This window comes from Hordeum vulgare, chromosome 7H (genome assembly GCF_904849725.1).
Source record: "Hordeum vulgare subsp. vulgare chromosome 7H, MorexV3_pseudomolecules_assembly, whole genome shotgun sequence".
NCBI classification, from domain to species: Eukaryota; Viridiplantae; Streptophyta; class Magnoliopsida; order Poales; family Poaceae; genus Hordeum; species Hordeum vulgare.
The window spans coordinates 34457113-34484423 of record NC_058524.1 but is presented as its reverse complement, the minus strand read 5'-3'; the positions used below and the strand labels follow the sequence as shown (position 1 = coordinate 34484423).

Below are 27311 nucleotides of genomic sequence, written 5' to 3'. Positions count from 1 at the left end.
ACCGACCATCAAAGTTTGAAGTACTTGTTCACTCAACCGGAGCTGAACCTGCGTCAACAAAGATGGATGGAGCGTATAGCAGATTTTGACTGTAGTATATCATATACCCCTGGCAAGGCTAATGTAATGGCTGATGCCTTAAGTCGCAAGTCATACTGCAACCACCTCCAGGTTCATCAGGTTCACGATCGTCTGCAAGAGGAATTCCGTAAGCTGAACCTCCACATTGTTCCTCAGGGTTACCTTGTTCCCCCTCCTGAAGAGTATCAAAAGATGAACCTTCGTGTTGTTAATCAGGGTTCCCTCAGTAACCTAGTGGTTGAACCAGATCTTGTGAGCTCCATAAAGAATATACAAAACTTTGACGATGATGTCGACAGGATTAAGAGCTATATTGCTAAGGGTAAACCCTCCTTTTTCACTGTTGATGAAGGTGGCGCCTTGTATTTCAAGGGTCGCCTATTCGTCCCAAATAAGAAGGAAAATCTCAGGATGACTGGGAAGGTGATGGAAGAAGCTCATGACACACCATTGTCTATTCACCCGGGTAGTACCAAGATGTACCAAGACATCCGGCAAAGATTCTGGTGGCCCAATATGAAACAAGACATTGCACGCTATGTGGCAGAATGTGATATATGCCGGCGTATCAAAGCAGAACACCAAAAGCCTGCTGGGACTCTGCAACCTATCTCTATTCCCGAGTGGAAATGGGATCACGTTGAAATGGACTTCGTCACTGGTTTTCCCAGGTCTCAGAAAGGTAATGATGCTATTCTTGTCGTCATTGATCGACTGTCCAAAGTTGCACATTTCCTGGCCGTCAAAGAAACGATTAATGCTAGTCAGCTGGCAGATCTTTATATGTCAAGAGTTGTTTCACTTCACGGTATTCCGTTGGTAATCAGTTCGGACCGTGGCAGCTTGTTTACTTCAAAATTCTGGGAAAGTTTTCAGAAGGCTATGGGGACTCATCTGTCCTTCAGCACTGCATTTCATCCTCAATCCCAGGGACAAGTTGAACGAGTCAACCAAATTCTCGAGGACATGCTTCGAGCTTGTGTCATTTCTTTCGGTAAGAAATGGGAGGAATCTCTCCCGTATGCCGAGTTCTCGTACAACAATAGCTATCAAGCTAGTCTGAAGATGGCCCCTTTCGAAGTATTGTATGGGCGAAGGTGTCGAACTCCTCTGAATTGGTCAGAAACTGGGGAACGATCACTCTTCGGTCCGGATATTATTCAACATGCCGAAGATCAAGTCCGCATTGTTCATGAGAATCTGAAGGCTGCTCAGTCTCGTCAGAAGAGTCAGTATGACCGTCATCATCAAGATATGGTCTATCAACCTGGCGAAAAGGCTTATCTTCGTGTCACACCAATGAGAGGTGCACACCGTTTCGGAATCAAGGGCAAGTTAGCTCCTCGTTATATTGGTCCTTTCACTGTTCTCGAAAGGCGTGGAAGAGTGGCTTATCAATTGGAACTACCGGCGAACCTTTCTCAGGTTCACGATGTCTTCCATGTTTCTCAACTCCGTCGCTGCTTCAAGGATCCTATTCGAGCAGTGGATCACGATATGCTAGAGCTACAACAAGACCTCTCTTATAAAGAGCATCCGGTCCGCATTCTCGACCAAGCTGAACGTAAGACTCGTCGCAAGGTCACCAAGTTCCTTAAGGTGCAGTGGTCAAATCACACTGAAGATGAAGCCACTTGGGAACGCGAGGATCATCTTCGTGATGAATACCCCGGGCTCTTTCCATCTACCTCTTAATTCTCGGGACGAGAATTCTTGTTAGTAGGGGAGAATTGTGACATCCTCGACTTTTGCTACAGTAGTAATCGTAATTAAGCTACAGTGATCAACCGTTAATGATGCCTCGTCATCGGATTTCCACCTCAGACCCGCGTTGATTCGAGTTTGTCCGGATTTCAGATTTGAAAACAAAAGTAGAGTACGTTATGAGTTCATTGCAAATATTACAAGAATATATATGTAAAAACGAGGAAAGTATTAAAGAAACAATAATGATAAAAGAAAGAAAGAAAACTGAAAGAAAGAAATAAATAAAAAGAAAAGGGAAAAGAGAAAACAAGATAAAACAAATCAAAAAAAAAAAGAGAAAGCCCCCCCCCCCAGCCGGCCCAGCTGGGCCGAAAAGGGCCCAACCGGCCAAACCCTAGCCCCCCTGGCGGTCAAGCCGCCCCCCCACGCCAACTCCCACCCCCCCCCCTGGGCGCCGCCGCCAGCCCCCCCCTCGTGGGGGGGGCCCACCCCCACGCGCCACCTCTCCCTCCTCTCCTCCCGTGGCCTCCTCCCCCAGATCTCTCCCCTGCCGAGCCCCCCTCCTCTCCCAACTCCCACGTCGCCTCCTCCTCCTACCTCCCGTCGGCCCTCCCGCCGGCAGCCCCCCGACGGCCACCCCTCCCCGCCGGCAGCCCTCTACCCCGCCGGCCTCCTCCCTCCACCGCCTCCTCCTCCCCCACGGCCTCCTCCCCACCCCACGGCCCCCCTTCCTCCCCCGGTGGCCCCTCCCCTCGCCCCGCCGGCCGAGCCCCTCCTCCCCGCCGGCCGAGCCCCTCCCTCCTCGCCGGCGAGCCACCCACCCCGCCGGCAGGGGGCCCCGGTTGCCTCGGCCCCCCATCTCGGCGGCCGGCCCCTTCCGGGAGGTCCCTCTCCGGCGGCCCTCTCTACGGTGGCCGCCCCTCACCGCCGGCGGCTCCATCTCCGGGGGGCCCTCCTCACCGGCTCCTCCTCGCCGGCACACCCGTCTCCACCGTCTTCTACGTGCGAACTCCGGCTTCACCGGGCCGTCACGTCACCGTCGGTGAGCCCCTCCTCGGGCTCCTCCCACCGTGTCGTTCTCCTCGACGTCCCGGTTCCGTTCCGGCAAACGGGGCCTCGATCCGTCGACGGTGGACTCCGGTAGAAGGATTTGAAGTTTGTGTTCTTCTAGGTGGAGTTGCAAAAGAACTTCTCTGTCTCTGTTAACAGAGAGATGAGAGATGAGTGTTGAGAGAAAAGAAAAATGAAAAAGAATAAATGGTGTATTAGATGCGTATGTATGTATGTATGTATGAGATGTGATGTATGTATTTGTGTATTTGGGTATTTAGAGGAATACGGTATTCGCACGGATAGGTATCTAATAAAAATAAATGAGGAAATAACCTTAGGCCACTTACCGGTGGGGCCAATGCACCGCTGTCAATGACAGGGAGGCCCCACGCGATGATTAAAAATAATGTTTTTCTTAAATAAATAAATAAATAGATATATTAGTTAAAATAATTAATTAACATAATTAGAGTATGACACGTGGGTCCCTCGTTGAATTAATCTGATTAATAAATAATTAATTTTAATAAAAACTTGTGCCTATGACGTTCGGGACCCGCTGGTCAGTTGACCGGTCAAATGTGATGTCAGCCTGACATCGCGATGATGTCATAATAGGATTTTACTAAATCTTTTAAATCTGTTTTTAATTCTTAAATAATTAATAAAACTTTAAAAATTAATATTAAATAATCCGTAAGTCAGATCGAAATAATTTCAACATGAAAGTTGATCAGCAAAGCGAGACGAACCCGGATGCACGGTCCATTCGTCTGTCACGCGTCCCTAGCATAGCAAACATGGAACTTTTCCATCGTTTCCAGTATAACCGGTAGTAGCCCGAGACTCGGAAAATATCGTCAGATATTCTTCCGACCCGTCTATGACGGATGTTGCTGCGTTAGCTCATGTCTAGCCTGCATATTTCCATGTCATGTTTTGTGTTGCATCGGTGCTATTATTTATTGTTTCTTCCCCCTCTTCTTACCGGTAGACCCCGAGACTGACGCTGCTGCCGGGTACATCTACGACCCTGCCGATCAGTCCTTTGCCGCAGAGCAGCAAGGCAAGCAAACCCCCTCTTGATCATTCCTATATCGCCTATGTCTTTCTTCCTACTGCTTGCATTAGTATTTTGCTACTGTTGTAGTTAGCTCCTATATCTGATGCATAGCCTGTTTTTGATGAACTGCTACTTTCAGTCCTGTACCTTTAATATGCTTAGTATAGGTGGAGCAGTCATCCCCTCTGACCCTGTAGATCAGTTGCCCCGCTTGTTTTCAAATCTCGATCTCTGATCGACGAGCCAGACCCGACACAGCACGTTCACCCCCCTTCGTTGTACGACGCTACAGAGGTACTATCGGGTACCGAGGGTGACACCTCGCTAAGTACTCCTGATGAGATCTCTGTAGTATAGCTAGTCGGTCGTGGTTATCGAGGGTGATTCCTCTTTCACCATTCCCGATGACGTCTCTGTCGTGCCACCCCGCGAGTGTGGGACCTCCGAGGGTGATTCCTCTAAGCCCACCTTGACGGGTACATCGTTCGGAATCCAACGAGGGTGATACCTCGGATTCCCCCCGATGATACAACCACACAGTTACTCGACCATGTTACTGGGATCTTCGGTGATTAGTTGTAAGACGGGTGGATTCCCGCGAGACTGTGTTGTTGGCCTAATTAAAATGCTAATGGATTTGGGTATTTGATCTGGGTTGGTCGGAGACCTTTTCGCACTAACCGGCTACGCGGGAAGAATTATGGGTACTCGGCGTCGCGGTATCAGCCGAAGCTTTTCAGATGCCAGCAGTGTAGCGGCGCGCGCCCGAGTGGTCCCGAGATGCATCGCGCTTGTGATTAAGGGATGCTAGGACTGACGTCGGCCGCCCACGTCACGTGCAGGAGCGTGAAGGGGAACTGGGCCCATGAACCCTTTGTGCTTAGGATTTAGACCGGCGGGCTGGCCTCTCTGATTAGTCTTAGGTGGGGCTGCGACGTGTCGATATTCCGAGGCCGGGCAGGACCCAGAAAAGTATGTCCGGCCAGAGTGTTATCGAGCGTGACGGGACATGTGGTGCACCCCTGCAGGGATGAAAATTAACTATTCGGATAGCCGTGTCCACGGTTACAGGACGACTTGGAGTTGTGCCCCGATCTTATACAACTACAATTGTTACTTAACTGGAATTAGTTTGCCTCGGGATTGCTTCCTCGCAGGGAGTCGAGGGAGGATCTTTAGGCGTGACCTCACTTTAATATTGCTGCAACATTATGACTATTAATGTGTTACCCCTGTTCTACTCTCGTCTATTGCTGCAAGACCCTGAAGATGCTAGTCTTCGATAGGACTAGGCCTTCTCCCTCTATTCTCGCTTTGCTGCAGTCAGTCCACATATAACCCCCTTCTTTGATACTGATGCATAATTAGAATAGTTCTGATGTAAGACTTGCGAGTACTTTGGATGAGTACTCACCGCTGCTTTGCTCCCCCCTTGTTCCCTTGATCCGTTTGCTGCGACCAGATGATGAAGCCCAGGAGATGGAGGTCCCCGTCGCCGACGACTGCTACCCCGACGGTGCCTACTACTACGTGGAGGCCGCTGATGATCAGGAGTAGTTAGGAGGTTCCCAGGCAGGAGGCCTCGCCTCGTTCGATCGTTGTATCTTTTGTGCTAGCCTTCTCTAAGGCACCCCATGTTTTATGTCTGTACTCAGATATTTGTTGCTTCCGCTGACTCGTGTGTTTATCGAGCTTTCGTATTCTAGCCCTCGAGGATCCTGGCTTGTAATATGAAGCTGATGTTATTTTATTTGTGTCTAGAGTTGTGTTGTGATATCTCCCCGTGAGTCCTTGGGTTTGATCGTATGCATTTGCGTGTATGATTAGCGTACGATTAAGCCGAGGGCGTCACAAGTTGGTATCAGAGCCAACTGCCTGTAGGTAGCCCCCTTTCCAACTCCTTGGCCGAAGTTGAGTCTAGTGTTTGGAAAACTTTACTAACACTGATGTTGTGGCTTACGGGCCCACATCTGAATTGGGTGGTATTAGTATCTTTTACTCCTTTCCTATACTCTGGGCTCTACTTTCTCTTCTCTTTCGGGTCAAAGATTTTACTAACTCTAACATTAGGTTCTCGAATCACATCAATCCGGAGCGCTGGACTATCTACTCTTTTTCTCCTGAATATGTATTACACACACTGTCATTGACATTCGTCAATCTTATTTTCAGATGCGTCCCGCAAGACAGCACGTGCGCCTGACACAGGCCACCGAGACGACTGGGTTCCCGGCCATTTTGGTCGACCTCCTGACCAGGCTGGGATATCGCTGGTACCCCGAGTACACCGTGTTCGAGGATTTCCGCGAGTACAACCAGTGCCAGTACCAGGCTGAGGTTCGCATCTTCGACCAGAGGGGCGGCGAGACCCTCGAGCGCCACGTGTTCTGTGGTATTGGAGTGTCGGTCGAGATGGCCGTCCACGATGCGGCCTACATCGCCATCACCCGACTCCGTGGAGCGTACCCTCACCTGGAGGAGAGCCCTTTCAGATACATCCCGCATGCTCCTGCTGGGGATGAGACTGGGTTTGATCTCACTGCCTACGCTTCTGACGTTCGGGAGCGCAACGACCGTTCCTACGTCGCTGTCTGCGCCCCCTACGTGACGCGTCGCTACGACGCGCGGATTCTGGTGCAGTACACTGAGGCAATGGATCGTGCTTTCCGAGCTCTGACTGTGGAGTTGTATGCTACGCGCGCTCGTCTTTACGACGCATTGACAGAGCTGCAGCCATCACACTGTCCGAGGGTTCCCCCTTTGCGCATCCGCGAGCCGAGCAGGACAGAGCTACCATCAGCTCTCGAGTGGACAGATGTTGGGGGTAGAACCCCTGCACTTGGACCTCAGCTCCTCGACTGGATGCGGTACCGTCACCAGAGTCACAACGGGACACAGGGTCCTGTCCCTACCTTCTATCACCGCCAGCTACCAGGATTCGTTCGTCCTCTCCGACGTTGATGTAGCCTTATCGCTACATCTCGTCGTGGTACTCTTCCACCGCGTGCCTGCGCGCCGCCTAGTGAGTCCAGGGTATCGTCAAATGCGTCCGGGTTATCGCCAAATTTCGAGTTTTTAATCGTTAGTCTGTAATCGAACTTATGTATGGGTCTGTATGTCGAACTCAACTACTATGGAGTATCTATCGCATTTCCCTTTCATTATGCTTGATTACTTCATGAATGCGTGCGATGCCTTTCGATTACTTTAAGCTAAACTACCCCTGCTAAATATTTAACAGGATGGTTAGACCAGCTGGCCGCCCGCGTGGCCGTGCCAACGATGCACCACCCCCGCCTCCTGAGTATATGGTGGGGATGATCCAACAGTTTGAGCTGAACCGCCAGTTTATGCAAGGGCTCATGGATCAGTTCCAAAGGCCGAACATGAACCAACCACAAGGCGTGACACTGCAAGACTTCTGCCGTCTCAACCCTGCGATCTACCGCAGCTCAACTCAGCCTCTAGATGCTGATGACTGGCTCCGTGACATTTCTTATGAGCTAGAGTCTGCCAATGTGCCCCTGGCGAGCTATGTCAACTTTGCCGCATACTTTCTGAAGGGTCCCGCTGCTCAATGGTGGGACAGCCATAGGCGCTCTCAGCCCGATGGAACTATCATCACTTGGGCAGAGTTCAAGGCTGCTTTCCGTGCTCGATACATTCCCCAGGGAATCATGGACCGGAAGAAGCGTGAGTTCCGCAACTTGGTCCAGGGCAACAAGACTGTGGATGCTTATCAGCGGGAATTTCTGGAATTATCTCGCTATGCTGAAGAAGACATTGCGACTGATGCACGCAGGCAGGAGAAGTTCCGTGAAGGCCTCCACCCTGATATCAAGCTGACACTCCTCGTTCAGGACTATGCTGATTTCGCCACCCTCGTGAACAAGGCTATTCAGGTTGAGACTGGTCTGCAGGAATACAAAGATAGCAGCAAGCGCAACCGTGACATGGGCTCATCTTCGGGCTCATCTGCACAGAAGCGGAAGATCTGGATTCCCAACAACATGTACCATGCACCTGCTCCTACTCCGAGGCCGTCCTATGCTGCACCTCGCCTGCCTCCTCCACCACCTAGGCAGCCGAGGCTTCCAGCTCCACCGCCTCGAGCTCCTCCTTCCCGTCCCGAGGACGGGCTGTGCTTCAAGTGTGGCCGTCCAGGTCACCGTGCTAGAGACTGCAGGCAGAATCAGAATCAGCTGGCACTTCCCGCAACTGGCCGTGGCAACAACCAGAACCGCAACTTCAACGCTAAGCCTGCTTATGTTCGTGGTCAGGCCAACAACATTGATATGGGTCAAGCTCAAGACCAGCCTGCTACCGTGATGGGTACACTTCTCGTTAACTCAGTACCTGCTTCTGTATTGTTTGATACAGGAGCATCGCATTCCTTTATGTCGGAAAATTTTGCATACATGCATGACATTAGGAGCGAAGAGATGAACCTCCCGATAGTGGTAAACACCCCTGGGGGCGAATGCCGAACCTCTGTGGTTTGCCCCCATGTTCCAGTTGAAATTGAAGGATTAGAATTCCTTGCCAACCCCATCCTACTAAAGTCATCCAACATTGATCTCATATTGGGGATGGACTGGTTGAAAGCTCATACGGCATCGATCGTTTGTGCCACCAAAACCGTCCACCTCCTACACCCTTCAGATGAACTAGTAAGCTACCATGCTCATCTCGTCCGTAATGCTGAGGCACGGCTGTATGCCTTGAATGCATTAAATGCGTCGCCTCTTGAAGGGATTGAAAACATACCAGTGGTCCGAGAGTTCCAAGATGTCTTTCCAGAAGAACTTCCGGGGATTCCCCCTGCTCGAGCTGTCGAGTTTGTCATTGACTTGGTACCCGGTACCACTCCTATTGCCAAGCGTCCTTATAAAATGCCACCACATGAACTCCTTGAACTTAAGCAAGAAATTGACAACTCGCTCCGTCTGGGTTTCATCCGTCCGAGTTCCTCTGCTTGGGGAGCACCTTCTCTCTTTGTTAAGAAGAAGGATGGGACAAATCGATTGGTTCAAGACTATCGTCCTATCAACCAGGCCACTATTCAAAACAAATATCCTCTCCCTCGGATAAATGATTTGTATGATCAACTTGCTGGTTCCACCGTTTTCTCTAAGCTCGACTTGAGATTGGGATACCACCAGATCCGTGTTCGCAAGGAGGATATTCCAAAGACCGCCTTTGTTACTCGATATGGGTCATACGAGTACACCGTCATGTCCTTCGGCTTAACCAATGCACCGGCAACTTTCTCTAGATTGATGAATTATATATTCATGGACTACCTCGACAAATTTGTCGTGGTATATCTGGATGATATTCTGGTGTTTTCAAAGAACAAAGAAGAGCATGCTGAACATCTTCGTCTTGTACTGGATAAGCTTCGGGAGCATAAACTCTATGCGAAGTATTCCAAATGTGAGTTCTGGCTAGACGAAGTGACTTACCTTGGTCATGTGATTTCCAAGGATGGTATTGCGGTCAACCCCGAACGAATTCAAGCTATTCTTGATTGGACTCCCCCGAAGAATGTCAAGCAAGTCAGAAGTTTTCTCGGACTCGCCAGCTATTGCCGTCGATTCGTCGAGAACTTCTCCAAGATTGCGAAGCCCTTAACCAACCTGCTTCACAAAGGTGTTAAGTATGAATGGACTGAGAAATGTCAGGAAAGTTTTCAGGCACTCAAGGACAAACTAACGTCCGCTCCAGTACTTGCTCCTCCAGATACGAAAAGGGATTTCGTCATATACTGTGATGCTTCTCGTCAAGGAATAGGTTGTGTCCTAATGCAGGATCGCAAGGTGATCGCTTATGCTTCACGTCAACTGCGTGCTCATGAAGAGAACTACCCAGTTCATGATCTCGAGCTTGCCGCAGTCATTCATGCATTGAAGGAATGGCGACAATACCTTGTCGGTAATCGCTGTGAAATCTACACCGACCATCAAAGTTTGAAGTACTTGTTCACTCAACCGGAGCTGAACCTGCGTCAACAAAGATGGATGGAGCGTATAGCAGATTTTGACTGTAGTATATCATATACCCCTGGCAAGGCTAATGTAATGGCTGATGCCTTAAGTCGCAAGTCATACTGCAACCACCTCCAGGTTCATCAGGTTCACGATCGTCTGCAAGAGGAATTCCGTAAGCTGAACCTCCACATTGTTCCTCAGGGTTACCTTGTTCCCCCTCCTGAAGAGTATCAAAAGATGAACCTTCGTGTTGTTAATCAGGGTTCCCTCAGTAACCTAGTGGTTGAACCAGATCTTGTGAGCTCCATAAAGAATATACAAAACTTTGACGATGATGTCGACAGGATTAAGAGCTATATTGCTAAGGGTAAACCCTCCTTTTTCACTGTTGATGAAGGTGGCGCCTTGTATTTCAAGGGTCGCCTATTCGTCCCAAATAAGAAGGAAAATCTCAGGATGACTGGGAAGGTGATGGAAGAAGCTCATGACACACCATTGTCTATTCACCCGGGTAGTACCAAGATGTACCAAGACATCCGGCAAAGATTCTGGTGGCCCAATATGAAACAAGACATTGCACGCTATGTGGCAGAATGTGATATATGCCGGCGTATCAAAGCAGAACACCAAAAGCCTGCTGGGACTCTGCAACCTATCTCTATTCCCGAGTGGAAATGGGATCACGTTGAAATGGACTTCGTCACTGGTTTTCCCAGGTCTCAGAAAGGTAATGATGCTATTCTTGTCGTCATTGATCGACTGTCCAAAGTTGCACATTTCCTGGCCGTCAAAGAAACGATTAATGCTAGTCAGCTGGCAGATCTTTATATGTCAAGAGTTGTTTCACTTCACGGTATTCCGTTGGTAATCAGTTCGGACCGTGGCAGCTTGTTTACTTCAAAATTCTGGGAAAGTTTTCAGAAGGCTATGGGGACTCATCTGTCCTTCAGCACTGCATTTCATCCTCAATCCCAGGGACAAGTTGAACGAGTCAACCAAATTCTCGAGGACATGCTTCGAGCTTGTGTCATTTCTTTCGGTAAGAAATGGGAGGAATCTCTCCCGTATGCCGAGTTCTCGTACAACAATAGCTATCAAGCTAGTCTGAAGATGGCCCCTTTCGAAGTATTGTATGGGCGAAGGTGTCGAACTCCTCTGAATTGGTCAGAAACTGGGGAACGATCACTCTTCGGTCCGGATATTATTCAACATGCCGAAGATCAAGTCCGCATTGTTCATGAGAATCTGAAGGCTGCTCAGTCTCGTCAGAAGAGTCAGTATGACCGTCATCATCAAGATATGGTCTATCAACCTGGCGAAAAGGCTTATCTTCGTGGCACACCAATGAGAGGTGCACACCGTTTCGGAATCAAGGGCAAGTTAGCTCCTCGTTATATTGGTCCTTTCACTGTTCTCGAAAGGCGTGGAAGAGTGGCTTATCAATTGGAACTACCGGCGAACCTTTCTCAGGTTCACGATGTCTTCCATGTTTCTCAACTCCGTCGCTGCTTCAAGGATCCTATTCGAGCAGTGGATCACGATATGCTAGAGCTACAACAAGACCTCTCTTATAAAGAGCATCCGGTCCGCATTCTCGACCAAGCTGAACGTAAGACTCGTCGCAAGGTCACCAAGTTCCTTAAGGTGCAGTGGTCAAATCACACTGAAGATGAAGCCACTTGGGAACGCGAGGATCATCTTCGTGATGAATACCCCGGGCTCTTTCCATCTACCTCTTAATTCTCGGGACGAGAATTCTTGTTAGTAGGGGAGAATTGTGACATCCTCGACTTTTGCTACAGTAGTAATCGTAATTAAGCTACAGTGATCAACCGTTAATGATGCCTCGTCATCGGATTTCCACCTCAGACCCGCGTTGATTCGAGTTTGTCCGGATTTCAGATTTGAAAACAAAAGTAGAGTACGTTATGAGTTCATTGCAAATATTACAAGAATATATATGTAAAAACGAGGAAAGTATTAAAGAAACAATAATGATAAAAGAAAGAAAGAAAACTGAAAGAAAGAAATAAATAAAAAGAAAAGGGAAAAGAGAAAACAAGATAAAACAAATCAAAAAAAAAAAGAGAAAGCCCCCCCCCCAGCCGGCCCAGCTGGGCCGAAAAGGGCCCAACCGGCCAAACCCTAGCCCCCCTGGCGGTCAAGCCGCCCCCCCACGCCAACTCCCACCCCCCCCCCCTGGGCGCCGCCGCCAGCCCCCCCCCTCGTGGGGGGGCCCCACCCCCACGCGCCACCTCTCCCTCCTCTCCTCCCGTGGCCTCCTCCCCCAGATCTCTCCCCTGCCGAGCCCCCCTCCTCTCCCAACTCCCACGTCGCCTCCTCCTCCTACCTCCCGTCGGCCCTCCCGCCGGCAGCCCCCCGACGGCCACCCCTCCCCGCCGGCAGCCCTCTACCCCGCCGGCCTCCTCCCTCCACCGCCTCCTCCTCCCCCACGGCCTCCTCCCCACCCCACGGCCCCCCTTCCTCCCCCGGTGGCCCCTCCCCTCGCCCCGCCGGCCGAGCCCCTCCTCCCCGCCGGCCGAGCCCCTCCCTCCTCGCCGGCGAGCCACCCACCCCGCCGGCAGGGGGCCCCGGTTGCCTCGGCCCCCCATCTCGGCGGCCGGCCCCTTCCGGGAGGTCCCTCTCCGGCGGCCCTCTCTACGGTGGCCGCCCCTCACCGCCGGCGGCTCCATCTCCGGGGGGCCCTCCTCACCGGCTCCTCCTCGCCGGCACACCCGTCTCCACCGTCTTCTACGTGCGAACTCCGGCTTCACCGGGCCGTCACGTCACCGTCGGTGAGCCCCTCCTCGGGCTCCTCCCACCGTGTCGTTCTCCTCGACGTCCCGGTTCCGTTCCGGCAAACGGGGCCTCGATCCGTCGACGGTGGACTCCGGTAGAAGGATTCGAAGTTTGTGTTCTTCTAGGTGGAGTTGCAAAAGAACTTCTCTGTCTCTGTTAACAGAGAGATGAGAGATGAGTGTTGAGAGAAAAGAAAAATGAAAAAGAATAAATGGTGTATTAGATGCGTATGTATGTATGTATGTATGAGATGTGATGTATGTATTTGTGTATTTGGGTATTTAGAGGAATACGGTATTCGCACGGATAGGTATCTAATAAAAATAAATGAGGAAATAACCTTAGGCCACTTACCGGTGGGGCCAATGCACCGCTGTCAATGACAGGGAGGCCCCACGCGATGATTAAAAATAATGTTTTTCTTAAATAAATAAATAAATAGATATATTAGTTAAAATAATTAATTAACATAATTAGAGTATGACACGTGGGTCCCTCGTTGAATTAATCTGATTAATAAATAATTAATTTTAATAAAAACTTGTGCCTATGACGTTCGGGACCCGCTGGTCAGTTGACCGGTCAAATGTGATGTCAGCCTGACATCGCGATGATGTCATAATAGGATTTTACTAAATCTTTTAAATCTGTTTTTAATTCTTAAATAATTAATAAAACTTTAAAAATTAATATTAAATAATCCGTAAGTCAGATCGAAATAATTTCAACATGAAAGTTGATCAGCAAAGCGAGACGAACCCGGATGCACGGTCCATTCGTCTGTCACGCGTCCCTAGCATAGCAAACATGGAACTTTTCCATCGTTTCCAGTATAACCGGTAGTAGCCCGAGACTCGGAAAATATCGTCAGATATTCTTCCGACCCGTCTATGACGGATGTTGCTGCGTTAGCTCATGTCTAGCCTGCATATTTCCATGTCATGTTTTGTGTTGCATCGGTGCTATTATTTATTGTTTCTTCCCCCTCTTCTTACCGGTAGACCCCGAGACTGACGCTGCTGCCGGGTACATCTACGACCCTGCCGATCAGTCCTTTGCCGCAGAGCAGCAAGGCAAGCAAACCCCCTCTTGATCATTCCTATATCGCCTATGTCTTTCTTCCTACTGCTTGCATTAGTATTTTGCTACTGTTGTAGTTAGCTCCTATATCTGATGCATAGCCTGTTTTTGATGAACTGCTACTTTCAGTCCTGTACCTTTAATATGCTTAGTATAGGTGGAGCAGTCATCCCCTCTGACCCTGTAGATCAGTTGCCCCGCTTGTTTTCAAATCTCGATCTCTGATCGACGAGCCAGACCCGACACAGCACGTTCACCCCCCTTCGTTGTACGACGCTACAGAGGTACTATCGGGTACCGAGGGTGACACCTCGCTAAGTACTCCTGATGAGATCTCTGTAGTATAGCTAGTCGGTCGTGGTTATCGAGGGTGATTCCTCTTTCACCATTCCCGATGACGTCTCTGTCGTGCCACCCCGCGAGTGTGGGACCTCCGAGGGTGATTCCTCTAAGCCCACCTTGACGGGTACATCGTTCGGAATCCAACGAGGGTGATACCTCGGATTCCCCCCGATGATACAACCACACAGTTACTCGACCATGTTACTGGGATCTTCGGTGATTAGTTGTAAGACGGGTGGATTCCCGCGAGACTGTGTTGTTGGCCTAATTAAAATGCTAATGGATTTGGGTATTTGATCTGGGTTGGTCGGAGACCTTTTCGCACTAACCGGCTACGCGGGAAGAATTATGGGTACTCGGCGTCGCGGTATCAGCCGAAGCTTTTCAGATGCCAGCAGTGTAGCGGCGCGCGCCCGAGTGGTCCCGAGATGCATCGCGCTTGTGATTAAGGGATGCTAGGACTGACGTCGGCCGCCCACGTCACGTGCAGGAGCGTGAAGGGGAACTGGGCCCATGAACCCTTTGTGCTTAGGATTTAGACCGGCGGGCTGGCCTCTCTGATTAGTCTTAGGTGGGGCTGCGACGTGTCGATATTCCGAGGCCGGGCAGGACCCAGAAAAGTATGTCCGGCCAGAGTGTTATCGAGCGTGACGGGACATGTGGTGCACCCCTGCAGGGATGAAAATTAACTATTCGGATAGCCGTGTCCACGGTTACAGGACGACTTGGAGTTGTGCCCCGATCTTATACAACTACAATTGTTACTTAACTGGAATTAGTTTGCCTCGGGATTGCTTCCTCGCAGGGAGTCGAGGGAGGATCTTTAGGCGTGACCTCACTTTAATATTGCTGCAACATTATGACTATTAATGTGTTACCCCTGTTCTACTCTCGTCTATTGCTGCAAGACCCTGAAGATGCTAGTCTTCGATAGGACTAGGCCTTCTCCCTCTATTCTCGCTTTGCTGCAGTCAGTCCACATATAACCCCCTTCTTTGATACTGATGCATAATTAGAATAGTTCTGATGTAAGACTTGCGAGTACTTTGGATGAGTACTCACCGCTGCTTTGCTCCCCCCTTGTTCCCTTGATCCGTTTGCTGCGACCAGATGATGAAGCCCAGGAGATGGAGGTCCCCGTCGCCGACGACTGCTACCCCGACGGTGCCTACTACTACGTGGAGGCCGCTGATGATCAGGAGTAGTTAGGAGGTTCCCAGGCAGGAGGCCTCGCCTCGTTCGATCGTTGTATCTTTTGTGCTAGCCTTCTCTAAGGCACCCCATGGTTTATGTCTGTACTCAGATATTTGTTGCTTCCGCTGACTCGTGTGTTTATCGAGCTTTCGTATTCTAGCCCTCGAGGATCCTGGCTTGTAATATGAAGCTGATGTTATTTTATTTGTGTCTAGAGTTGTGTTGTGATATCTCCCCGTGAGTCCTTGGGTTTGATCGTATGCATTTGCGTGTATGATTAGCGTACGATTAAGCTGAGGGCGTCACAACGCTGCTGAAATTAAAAAGAGAAGTTGCTCACAGTATTAACTATTAACGGAACTACATTTGTTTCATGCTGGTTATGCAAACTAAAACACACAAAAACTCTCCCTGATGGTGTGTCATATATCTTGTTTGTATTGCCTGAAAAAAAACATATTCTATTGCCTGAACTTAACAGAAATGTTGCATACCCCCACTATGTTTTCGGCAAAAAACATATTTTATTAACTGCAAAAACACATTGTATTCGCCTGCAAAATACATATTCTATTGCCTAGACCTTACTATGTTGCCTAATAATTATTCAGATAAATTTTCAACAGTAGAGACGATAAATCAATCTTTTGACTGAACTTAAATGAAACTTAACAGCCCTAACAACAACAGCAGGGGTTTGCAGAAAAGAATACAAACTTGAACTCGCACCAAAAATACTAGAGAGATTACTAACTCCCACTGGCAGTAAGGGATCATGGCTAAAAAACACATAGCATTGCGTGGAAAAGAACACATTGTATTTCCTGCAAAAACATATTCCATTGCCTATAAAAAATGACAGGTGCTTTTTGTGTTTTCATTCAGTTGATATAAAATGCCAAACCTGACCTTGGATCCGATCTCGAATCCATCCTGACGCAGGATCCATCCTCACGCTGAATCCATCCTGGGAAGTTGCATGTTTCCATGTATCCATACATTATTCGCCAGATGTTTACATGTTTGCATCTGCTGATTCCAACAGGGAAGCTGCTGCATGGGATCGGGCAACTAGAGAGGTGAAGGTGAAGAACATGTTGTTCCACATAGCTCGGGTGCGCACCTTCCCGTGCGCCAGGAGACGTGCTTGACGGATCTGGTCGATAACGAAGGGGAGAGGGCCAACCCTCCAGCCATTTCGCCCGAGATGTCCGCGACGGGGAGGCGGAGTCCGACGGAGGCGACGGCGCGGCGGAAACCCTAGCTTCTTTGCAGCGCAGCCACGACCAGTGGTGGCCGGTCGCGCCGGCGGCTACAGCAGGTGCGGCGAAGAGCGGTCGGGCGGGGCCGGAGCGTAGGGTGGAGTGCGCGGGGCGAGCGGGCGGCGTGCGTGCCGGCGCGGAAGCAGCACGGGGGTGGGTTGGGCCGCGGTCGCCGGGGGTTTTGTCGGAAGGGCCGGGGAGCTCGCCGGACTGAGGGGGAGATGAGAAGAAGGGGCGGCTATTTCTTTGCAGGAGCAAGAGGAGGGGAACTGGGGATGCGAAGCCGGGTGCGGGACTGCGGGGGATATTTTCTTAATTTCACATTAGTTTGCCGTCAGTACGACAAAACAAAGACGGCAAAGAAACGCCGGGTTGGGGATTAGGGCTGTGTGTGATCTATGGACCAGATCTCGCCATGTCATCGATTCGTGGGATTGATTCGCGTGATGTGTTTTTTTTTGCCGTCTGCAGATTGTTTTACAGTCAGCATTGTTTTTTGCCGTCATGAGTTTTTTACAGGCGAAAAATATGCCTTTGCCGTCATCAAATTTTTTCTACAAACCGAAAAATATTTTTGCCGTCATTAGAATTTCTTACAGACGGCAAAATATCTCTTCACCGTCAGTTATTCTTTGTCGTCAGGTCAATGACGGCAAAATAACCTTTGTCGTGTGACTCGACGATTAGCTGACGGCAAATAATTTTTTTGTAGGCAAAATATCTTATTCCTGTAGTAGACACACCTTAAAAACCCGGACGAGGCCTTGGTTCCTTCTTTTTCCAGTGAAACCTTCGGTCCGGTTCTTAAAATGATGCCCAAATTTAAGCTCTCGTGTGTTGTTTGTCTTCCACTCCTTTGTGAGTATTGACATCAAATACTAAATTTCATATGATCATTTCAAAGTATGCATTTCACATTTATGGTCATCGAGTCATCCTAAAATTCACATAAAAATATGGTCAATACACTCCAACCATACCAAAAATAGTTTGGTATTTACCAACCAAACTATATTGTTTTTTCATACCATATTACCAAAGAATGCGAACACTATTTACCAAGATAATAACATATTTATAAAAAATCATATTGACATATGCGCCCTATATGTCAAAAGTATTTGTGATCTATGTATGCAGTTGATTTTAGGTTTTTCTAGTCCCCCTATAAATAATAGAACATGTAACAATATGTATCAACCATGCTTATGTGGTACTAACACGTAACACATTTGAGTAACACATATTTATATGTTACCATATCAAAATCTATGTAACACATTCGACCAACACATATTTATATGTTACAGTTGTAATATTTATGTAACACATTTTGAGGTCTTATATAGTCTGTGTTACTGCCTGTCGTTGGACACAAAATGATGTGTTACAACAATTTCACTAGTAACACATTTTTCAATCGGTTACATAATTGTGTTACTTAAAGTCTGTTTTCTTGTAGTGTATGTATATGTATATATGGATGAACAATATATGTGCAACTATATGTATGTATATATGGATGAAACTTTGTATGTGTTGGTTCTTTTGATATATGGGATGTACGTTGATGAACAAATGGCATTGATGAGCTTTATATGTATATCATATATGTGTTGTGACCTATTTATCACATATGTGCTATGAATTATATGTATATGTGTTGTGAAATAGAAAAAATAAACAAAAATGTGACAATATAGGCTCTTTGCCGTCTGTCAGCTGACGGCAAAGGCCTTTGCCGTCAGCTGACCGACGACAAAGGTGCCACGTGGCGCCCAGCTGTGCAACCTGGGCAGTAGCAGCTGGCCATATAGTGTCTTTGTCGTCAGCCTTCAGGGGGCAGACGGCAAAGAAGAGGGAACAGAGGAAGGGGGAGAAGGAGGCAGACGACAAAGAGTGGAGAGAGGGGGGAGGGGAGGACCCGGCAGACGGCAAAGATGGACGTGGAGGCAGACGACAAAGATGGAGGGGAGGGGAGGGGAGGAGAAGGCAGACGACAAAGATGGACGGGGAGGCGGACGGCAAAGATGGACGGGGAGGCAGACGACAAAGGCTCCGTTAACCCCTAACGGAGGCAACGCGTGTCTGCTGCCGTCTCAAAAGCTTTGCCGACAGCTCCCGAGGAAAACTGATGGCAAAGAGCTTTGCCGTCCGCCTTGCGCGGGCAGACGGCAAAGAAGGTCCTATGCCGTCGTAGGCTAACGCAGAAATTTTGCCGGCCGTGACAATCTTTGCCATCTGTGGTGTTGTCTTTGCTATCCGGGATATTGTCTTTGCCGTCTGTGATGGCAGACGGCAAACAAGGTGATTCATGTAGTGAATTTCTCTCGAAGTATGAGGGTTTCGAACGAGAACTCATCTCTTACAAAGGGATTTCATATTTTTGAACTTATTTGAACTCCATACTTTTTGTGTGTTCAAAATGCACCATTCAAAGTCACATCACAAAATTTCAACAATTTCTGACTTCATTTGGTATTCTTCGTGCATTTACTTATTTTTTTTGAGCTAGTTGACCCTGAAATTGAAAAGCACTACAAATGAACTCTGAAAATGTTGAAAGTTGACATGCTACCATCATTTCACCCACATAGCATGTGTTAAAAACTTGAGAGGGCTACGACAAAAACTGGATGCACTTCGTGTACAAAACGGACAATCTCTCTCGAAGTATAAGCGTTTCGAACGAGAACTCATCTCTTACAAAGGGATTTCATTTTTTTGAACTTATTTGAACTCCATACATTTTGTGTGTTCAAAATGCACCATTCAAAAGCACACATCACAAAATTTCAACAATTTCTGAGTTCATTTGGTATTCTTCGTGCATTTACTTATTTATTTATTTCTGAGCTAGTTGACCCTGAAATTGAAAAGCACTACAAATGAACTCTGAAAATGTTGAAAGTTGGCATGCTATCATCATTTCACCCACATAGCATGTGTTAAAAAGGTGAGAGGGCTACGACAAAAACTGAATGCACTTCGTGTACAAAACGGACAATCTCTCTCGAAGTATGAGGGTTTCGAACGAGAACTCATCTCTTACAAAGGTATTTCATTTTTTGAACTTATTTGAACTCCATACTTTTTGTGTGTTCAAAATGCACCATTCAAAGGCACACCACAAAATTTCAACAATTTCTGACTTCATTTGGTATTCTTCGTGCATTTACTTATTTTTTTTGAGCTAGTTGACCCTGAAATTAAAAAGTACTACAAATGAACTATGAAAATGTTGAAAGTTGGCATGCTATCATCATTTCACTCACATAACATGTGTTAAAAAGTTGAGAGGGCTACGACAAAAACTGGACGCACTTCGTGTACAAAACGGACAATCTCTCTCGAAGTATAAGCGTTTCGAACGAGAACTCATGTCTTACAAAGGGATTTCATTTTTTTGAACTTATTTGAACTCCATACTTTTTGTGTGTTCAAAATCCACCATTCAAAGGCACATCACAAAATTTCAACAATTTCTGAGTTCATTTGGTATTCTTCGTGCATTTACTTATTTATTTGTTTTGAGCTAGTTGACCATGAAATTGAAAAGCACTACAAATGAAATCTGAAAATGTTGAAAGTTGGCATGCTATCATCATTTCACCCACATAGCATGTGTTAAAAAGTTGAGAGGGCTACGACAAAAAACTGGATGCACTTCGTGTACAAAACGGACAATCTCTCTCGAAGTATGAGCGTTTCGAACGAGAACTCATCTCTTACAAAGGGATTTCATTTTTTTGATCTTATATGAACTCCATACTTTTTTGTGTTCAAAATGCACCATTCAAAGGCACATCACAAAATTTCAACAATTTCTGACTACATTTGGTATTCTTCGTGCATTTACTTATTCTTTTTGAGCTAGTTGACCCTGAAATTGAAAAGCACTACAAATGAACTCTGAAAATGTTGAAATTTGGCATGCTATCATCATTTCACCCACAGAGCATGTGTTAAAAAGTTGAGAGGGCTACGACAAAAACTGGATGCACTTCATGTACAAAACGGACAATCTCTCTCGAAGTATGAGGGTTTCGAACGAGAACTCATCTCCTACAAAGGGATTTATTTTTTTTGAACTTATTTGAACTCCATACTTTTTGTGTGTTCAAAATGCACCATTCAAAGGCACATCACAAAATTTCAACAATTTTTGACTTTATTTGGTATTCTTCGTGCATTTACTTTTTTTTAGCTAGTTGACCCTGAAATTGAAAAGCACTACAAATGGACTCTGAAAATGTTGAAAGTTGGCATGCTATCATTATTTAACACACATAGCATGTGTTAAAAAGTTGAGAGGGCTACGACAAAAACTGGGTGCACTTCGTGTACAAAACGGACAATCTCTCTCGAAGTATCAGCGTTTCGAACGAGAACTCATCTCTTACAAAGGGATTTCATTTTTTTGAACTTATTTGAACTCCATACTTTTTGTGTGTTCAAAATGCACCATTCAAAGGCACATCACAAAATTTCAACAATTTCTGACTTCATTTGGTATTCTTCTAGCATTTACTTTTTTTTTGCGCTAGTTGACCCTGAAATTGAAAAGCACTACTAATGAACTCTGAAAATGTTGAAAGTTGGCATGCTATCATCATTTCACTCACATAACATGTGTTAAAAAGTTGAGAGGGCTACGACAAAAACTGGATGCACTTCGTGTACAAAACGGACAATCTCTCTCGAAGTATCAGCGTTTCGAACGAGAACTCATCTCTTACAAAGGGATTACATTTTTTTGATCTTATATGAACTCCATACTTTTTGTGTGTTCAAAATGCACCATTCAAAGGCACATCACAAAATTTTAACAATTTCTGACTTCATTTGGTATTCTTCGTGCATTTACTTTTTTTTTGAGCTAGTTGACCCTGGAATTGAAAAGCACTACAAATGAACTCTGAAAATGTTGAACTTTGGCATGCTATCATCATTTCACCCACAGAGCATGTGTTAAAAAGTTGAGAGGGCTACGACAAAAACTGGATGCACTTCATGTACAAAACGGACAATCTCTCTCGAAGTATCAGCGTTTCGAACGAGAACTCATCTCTTACAAAGGGATTTCATTTTTTTGAACTTATTTGAACTCCATACTTTTTGTGTGTTCAAAATGCACCATTCAAAGGCACATCACAAAATTTCAACAATTTTTGACTTTATTTGGTATTCTTCGTGCATTTACTTTTTTTTAGCTAGTTGACCCTGAAATTGAAAAGCACTACAAATGGACTCTGAAAATGTTGAAAGTTGGCATGCTATCATTACTTAACCCACATAGCATGTGTTAAAAAGTTGAGAGGGCTACGACAAAAACTGGGTGCACTTCGTGTACAAAACGGACAATCTCTCTCGAAGTATCAGCGTTTCGAACGAGAACTCATCTCTTACAAAGGGATTTCATTTTTTTGAACTTATTTGAACTCCATACTTTTTGTGTGTTCAAAATGTACCATTCAAAGGCACATCACAAAATTTCAACAATTTCTGACTTCATTTGGTATTCTTCTAGCATTTACTTTTTTTTTGCGCTAGTTGACTCTGAAATTGAAAAGCACTACTAATGAACTCTGAAAATGTTGAAAGTTGGCATGCTATCATAATTTCACTCACATAGCATGTGTTAAAAAGTTGAGAGGGCTACGACAAAAACTGGATGCACTTCGTGTACAAAACGGACAATCTCTCTCGAAGTATCAGCGTTTCGAACGAGAACTCATCTCTTACAAAGGGATTACATTTTTTTGATCTTATATGAACTCCATACTTTTTGTGTGTTCAAAATGCACCATTCGAAGGCACATCACAAAATTTCAACAATTTCTGACTTCATTTGGTATTCTTCGTGCATTTACTTTTTTTTTGAGCTAGTTGACCCTGAAATTGAAAAGCACTACAAATGAACTCTGAAAATGTTGAACTTTGGCATGCTATCATCATTTCACCCACAGAGCATGTGTTAAAAAGTTGAGAGGGCTACGACAAAAACTGGATGCACTTCATGTACAAAACGAACAATCTCTCTCGAAGTATGAGGGTTTCGAACGAGAACACATCTCTTACAAAGGGATTTCATTTTTTTGAACTTATTTGAACTCCATACTTTTTGTGTGTTCAAAATGCACCATTCAAAGTCACATCACAAAATTTCAACAATTTCTGACTTCATTTGGTATTCTTCGTGCATTTACTTTTTTTTTGAGCTAGTTGACCCTGAAATTGAAAAGCACTACAAATGAACTGTGAAAATGTTGGAAGTTGGCATGCTATCATTATTTAACCCACATAGCATATGTTAAAAAGTTGAGAGGGCTACGACAAAAACTGGGTGCACTTAGTGTACAAAACGGACAATCTCTCTCGAAGTATCAGCGTTTCGAACGAGAACTCATCTCTTACAAAGGGATTTCATTTTTTTGAACTTATTTGAACTCCATACTTTTTGTGTGTTCAAAATGCACCATTCAAAGGCACATCAAAAAATTTCAACAATTTCTGACTTCATTTGGTATTCTTCTAGCATTTACTTTTTTTTTTGCGCTAGTTGACCCTAAAATTGAAAAGCACTACTAATGAACTCTGAAAATGTTGAAAGTTGGCATGCTATCATCATTTCACTCACATAGCATGTGTTAAAAGGTTGAGAGGGCTACGACAAAAACTGGATGCACTTCGTGTACAAAACGGACAATCTCTCTCGAAGTATCAGCGTTTCGAACGAGAACTCATCTCTTACAAAGGGATTGCATTTTTTTGATCTTATATGAAATCCATACTTTTTGTGTGTTCAAAATGCACCATTCAAAGGCACATCACAAAATTTCAACAATTTCTGACTTAATTTGGTATTCTTCGTGCATTTACTTTTTTTTTGAGCTAGTTGACCCTGAAATTGAAAAGCACTACAAATGAACTCTGAAAATGTTGAACTTTGGCATGCTATCATCATTTCACCCACAGAGCATGTGTTAAAAAGTTGAGAGGGCTACGACAAAAACTGGATGCACTTCATGTACAAAACGGACAATCTCTCTCGAAGTATGAGGGTTTCAAACGAGAACTCATCTCTTACAAAGGGATTTCATTTTTTTGATCTTATTTGAACTCCATACTTTTTGTTTGTTCAAAATGCACCATTCAAAGTCACATCACAAAATTTCAACAATTTCTGACTTCATTTGGTATTCTTCGTGCATTTACTTTTTTTTTGAGCTAGTTGACCCTGAAATTGAAAAGCACTACAAATGAACTGTGAAAATGTTGAAAGTTGGCATGCTATCATTATTTCACACACATAGCATGTGTTTAAAAGTTGAGAGGGCTACGACAAAAACTGGATGCACTTCGTGTACAAAACGGACAATCTCTCCCGAAGTATCAGGGTTTTGAACGAGAACTCATCTCTTACAAAGGGATTTCATTTTTTTGAACTTTTTTGAACTCCATACTTTTTGTGTGTTCAAAATGAACCATTCAAAGGCACATCACAAAATTTCAACAATTTCTGACTTCATTTGGTATTCTTCGTGCATTTACTTTTTTTTTGCGCTAGTTGACCCTGAAATTGAAAAGCACTACTAATGAACTATGAAAATGTTGAAAGTTGGCATGCTATCATCATTTCACTCACATAGCATGTGTTATAAAGTTGAGAGGGCTACGACAAAAATTGGATGCACTTCGTGTATAAAACGGACAATCTCTCCCGAAGTATCAGGGTTTCGAACGAGAACTCATCTCTTACAAAGGGATTTCATTTTTTTGAACTTATTTGAACTCCATACTTTTTGTGTGTTCAAAATGCACCATTCAAAGGCACATCACAAAATTTCAACAATTTCTGACTTCATTTGGTATTCTTCGTGCATTCACTTATTTTTTTTGAGCTAGTTGACCCTGAAATTGAAAAGCACTACAAATGAACTCTGAAAATGTTGAAAGTTGGCATGCTATCATCATTTCACCCACATAGCATGTGTTAAAAAGTTGAGAGGGCTACGACAAAAACTGGATGCACTTCGTGTACAAAACGGACAATCTCTCTCGAAGTATCTACGTTTCGAACGAGAACTCATCTCTTACAAAGGGATTTCATTTTTTTGAACTTATTTGAACTCCATACTTTTTGCGTGTTCAAAATGCACCATTCAAAGGCACATCACAAAATTTCAACAATTTCTGACTTCATTTGGTATTCTTCGTGCATTTACTTTTTTTTTTGCGCTAGTTGGCCCTCAAATTGAAAAGCACTACTAATGAACTCTGAAAATGTTGAAAGTTGGCATGCTATCATCATTTCACTCACATAGCATGTGTTAAAAAGTTGAGAGGGATACGACAAAAACTGGATGCACTTCGTGTACAAAACGGACAATCTCTCTCGAAGTATCAGCGTTTCGAACGAGAACTCATCTCTTACAAAGGGATTTCATTTTTTTGATCTTATATGAACTCCATACTTTTTGTGTGTTCAAAATGCACCATTCAAAGGCACATCACAAAATTTCCACAATTTCTGACTTCATTTGGTATTCTTCGTGCATTTACTTATTTTTTTGAGCTAGTTGACCCTGAAATTGAAAAGCACTACAAATGAACTCTGAAAATGTTAAAATTTGGCATGCTATCATCATTTCACCCACAGAGCATATGTTAAAAAGTTGAGAGGGCTACGACAAAAACTAAATGCACTTCATGTACAAAACGGGCAATCTCTCTCGAAGTATGAGGGTTTCGAACGAGAACTCATCTCTTACAAAGGGATTTCATTTTTTTGAACTTATTTGAACTCCATACTTTTTGTGTGTTCAAAATGCACCATTCAAAGGCACATCACAAAATTTCAACAATTTGTGACTTCATTTGGTATTCTTCGTGCATTTACTTATTTGTTTTAGCTGGTTGACCCTGAAATTGAAAAGCACTACAAATGAACTCTGAAAATGTTGAAAGTTGGCATGCTATCATCATTTCACCCACATAGCATGTGTTAAAAAGTTGAGAGGGCTACGACAAAAACTGGATGCACTTCGTGTACAAAACGGACAATCTCTCTCGAATTATCAACGTTTCGAACGAGAACTCATCTCTTACAAAGGGATTTCATTTTTTTGAACTTATTTGAACTCCATACTTTTTGCGTGTGCAAAATGCACCATTCAAAGGCACATCACAAAATTTCAACAATTTCTGACTTCATTTGGTATTCTTCGTGCATTTACTTTTTTTTTGCGCTAGTTGACCCTGAAATTGAAAAGCACTACTAATGAACTCTGAAAATGTTGAAAGTTGGCATGCTATCATCATTTCACTCACATAGCATGTGTTAAAAAGTTGAGAGGGATACGACAAAAACTGGATGCACTTCGTGTACAAAACGGACAATCTCTCTCGAAGTATCAACGTTTCGAACGAGAACTTATCTCTTACAAAGGGATTTCATTTTGTTGATCTTATATGAACTCCATACTTTTTGTGTGTTCAAAATGCACCATTCAAAGGCACATCACAAAATTTCCACAATTTCTGACTTCATTTGGTATTCTTCGTGCATTTACTTATTTTTTTGAGCTAGTTGACCCTGAAATTGAAAAGCACTACAAATGAACTCTGAAAATGTTGAAATTTGGCATGCTATCATCATTTCACCCACAGAGCATATGTTAAAAAGTTGAGAGGGCTACGACAAAAACTAGATGCACTTCATGTACAAAACGGGCAATCTCTCTCGAAGTATGAGGGTTTCGAACGAGAACTCATCTCTTACAAAGGGTTTTCATTTTTTTGAACTTATTTGAACTCCATACTTTTTGTGTGTTCAAAATGCACCATTCAAAGTCACATCACAAACTTACAACAATTTCTGACTTCATTTGGTATTATTCGTGCATTTACTTATTTTTTTGAGCTAGTTGACCCTGAAATTAAAAAGCACTACAAATGAACTCTGAAAATGTTGAAAGTTGGCATGCTATCATCATTTCACCCACATAGCATGTGTTAAAAAGTTGAGAGGGCTACGACAAAAACTGGATGCACTTCGTGTACAAAACGGACAATCTCTCTCGAAGTATGAGGGTTTCGAACGAGAACTCATCTCTTACAAAGGGATTTCATTTTTTTGAACTTATTTGAACTCCATACTTTTTGTGTGTTCAAAATTCACCATTCAAAGGCACATCACAAAATTTCAACAATTTTTGACTTCATTTGGTATTCTTCGTGCAGTTACTTATTTTTTTTAGCTAGTTGACCCTGAAATTGAAAAGGACTACAAATGAACTCTGAAAATGTTGAAAGTTGGCATGCTATCATCATTTCACCCACATAGCATGTGTTAAACAGTTGAGAGTGCTACGACAAAAACTGGATGCACTTCGTGTACAAAACGGACAATCTCTCTCGAAGTATCAGCGTTTCGAACGAGAACTCATCTCTTACAAAGGGATTTCATATTTTTGAACTTATTTGAACTCCATACTTTTTGTGTGTTCAAAATGCACCATTCAAAGGCACATCACAAAATTTCAACAATTTCTGACTTCATATGATATTCTTCGTGCATTTACCTTTTTTTTGCGCTAGTTGACCCTGAAATTGAAAAGCACTACTAATGAACTCTGGAAATGTTGAAAGTTGGCATGCTATCATCATTTCACTCACATAGCATGTGTTAAAAAGTTGAGAGGGCTACGACAAAAACTGGATGCACTTCGTGTACAA

The 27311-nt window shown here is 44.9% G+C and overlaps 1 protein-coding gene across 1 annotated transcript in view; it reads right to left on the bottom strand.

The window, feature by feature from the left end:
* The window catches only part of LOC123408153 (leucine-rich repeat extensin-like protein 5), a 28538-nt gene extending 11550 nt beyond the window's left edge, over nt 1-16988 (bottom strand). The window contains exons 1-3 of the mRNA XM_045101332.1: nt 16976-16988; nt 16433-16882; nt 16214-16284 (exon numbers count right to left, since the gene is read on the bottom strand). Of these exons, the coding sequence (XP_044957267.1) occupies nt 16214-16284; nt 16433-16882; nt 16976-16988 (534 nt within the window). The remainder of the gene's footprint in view (nt 1-16213; nt 16285-16432; nt 16883-16975) is intronic.
* Between the last annotated feature and the right edge of the window lie 10323 nt (nt 16989-27311).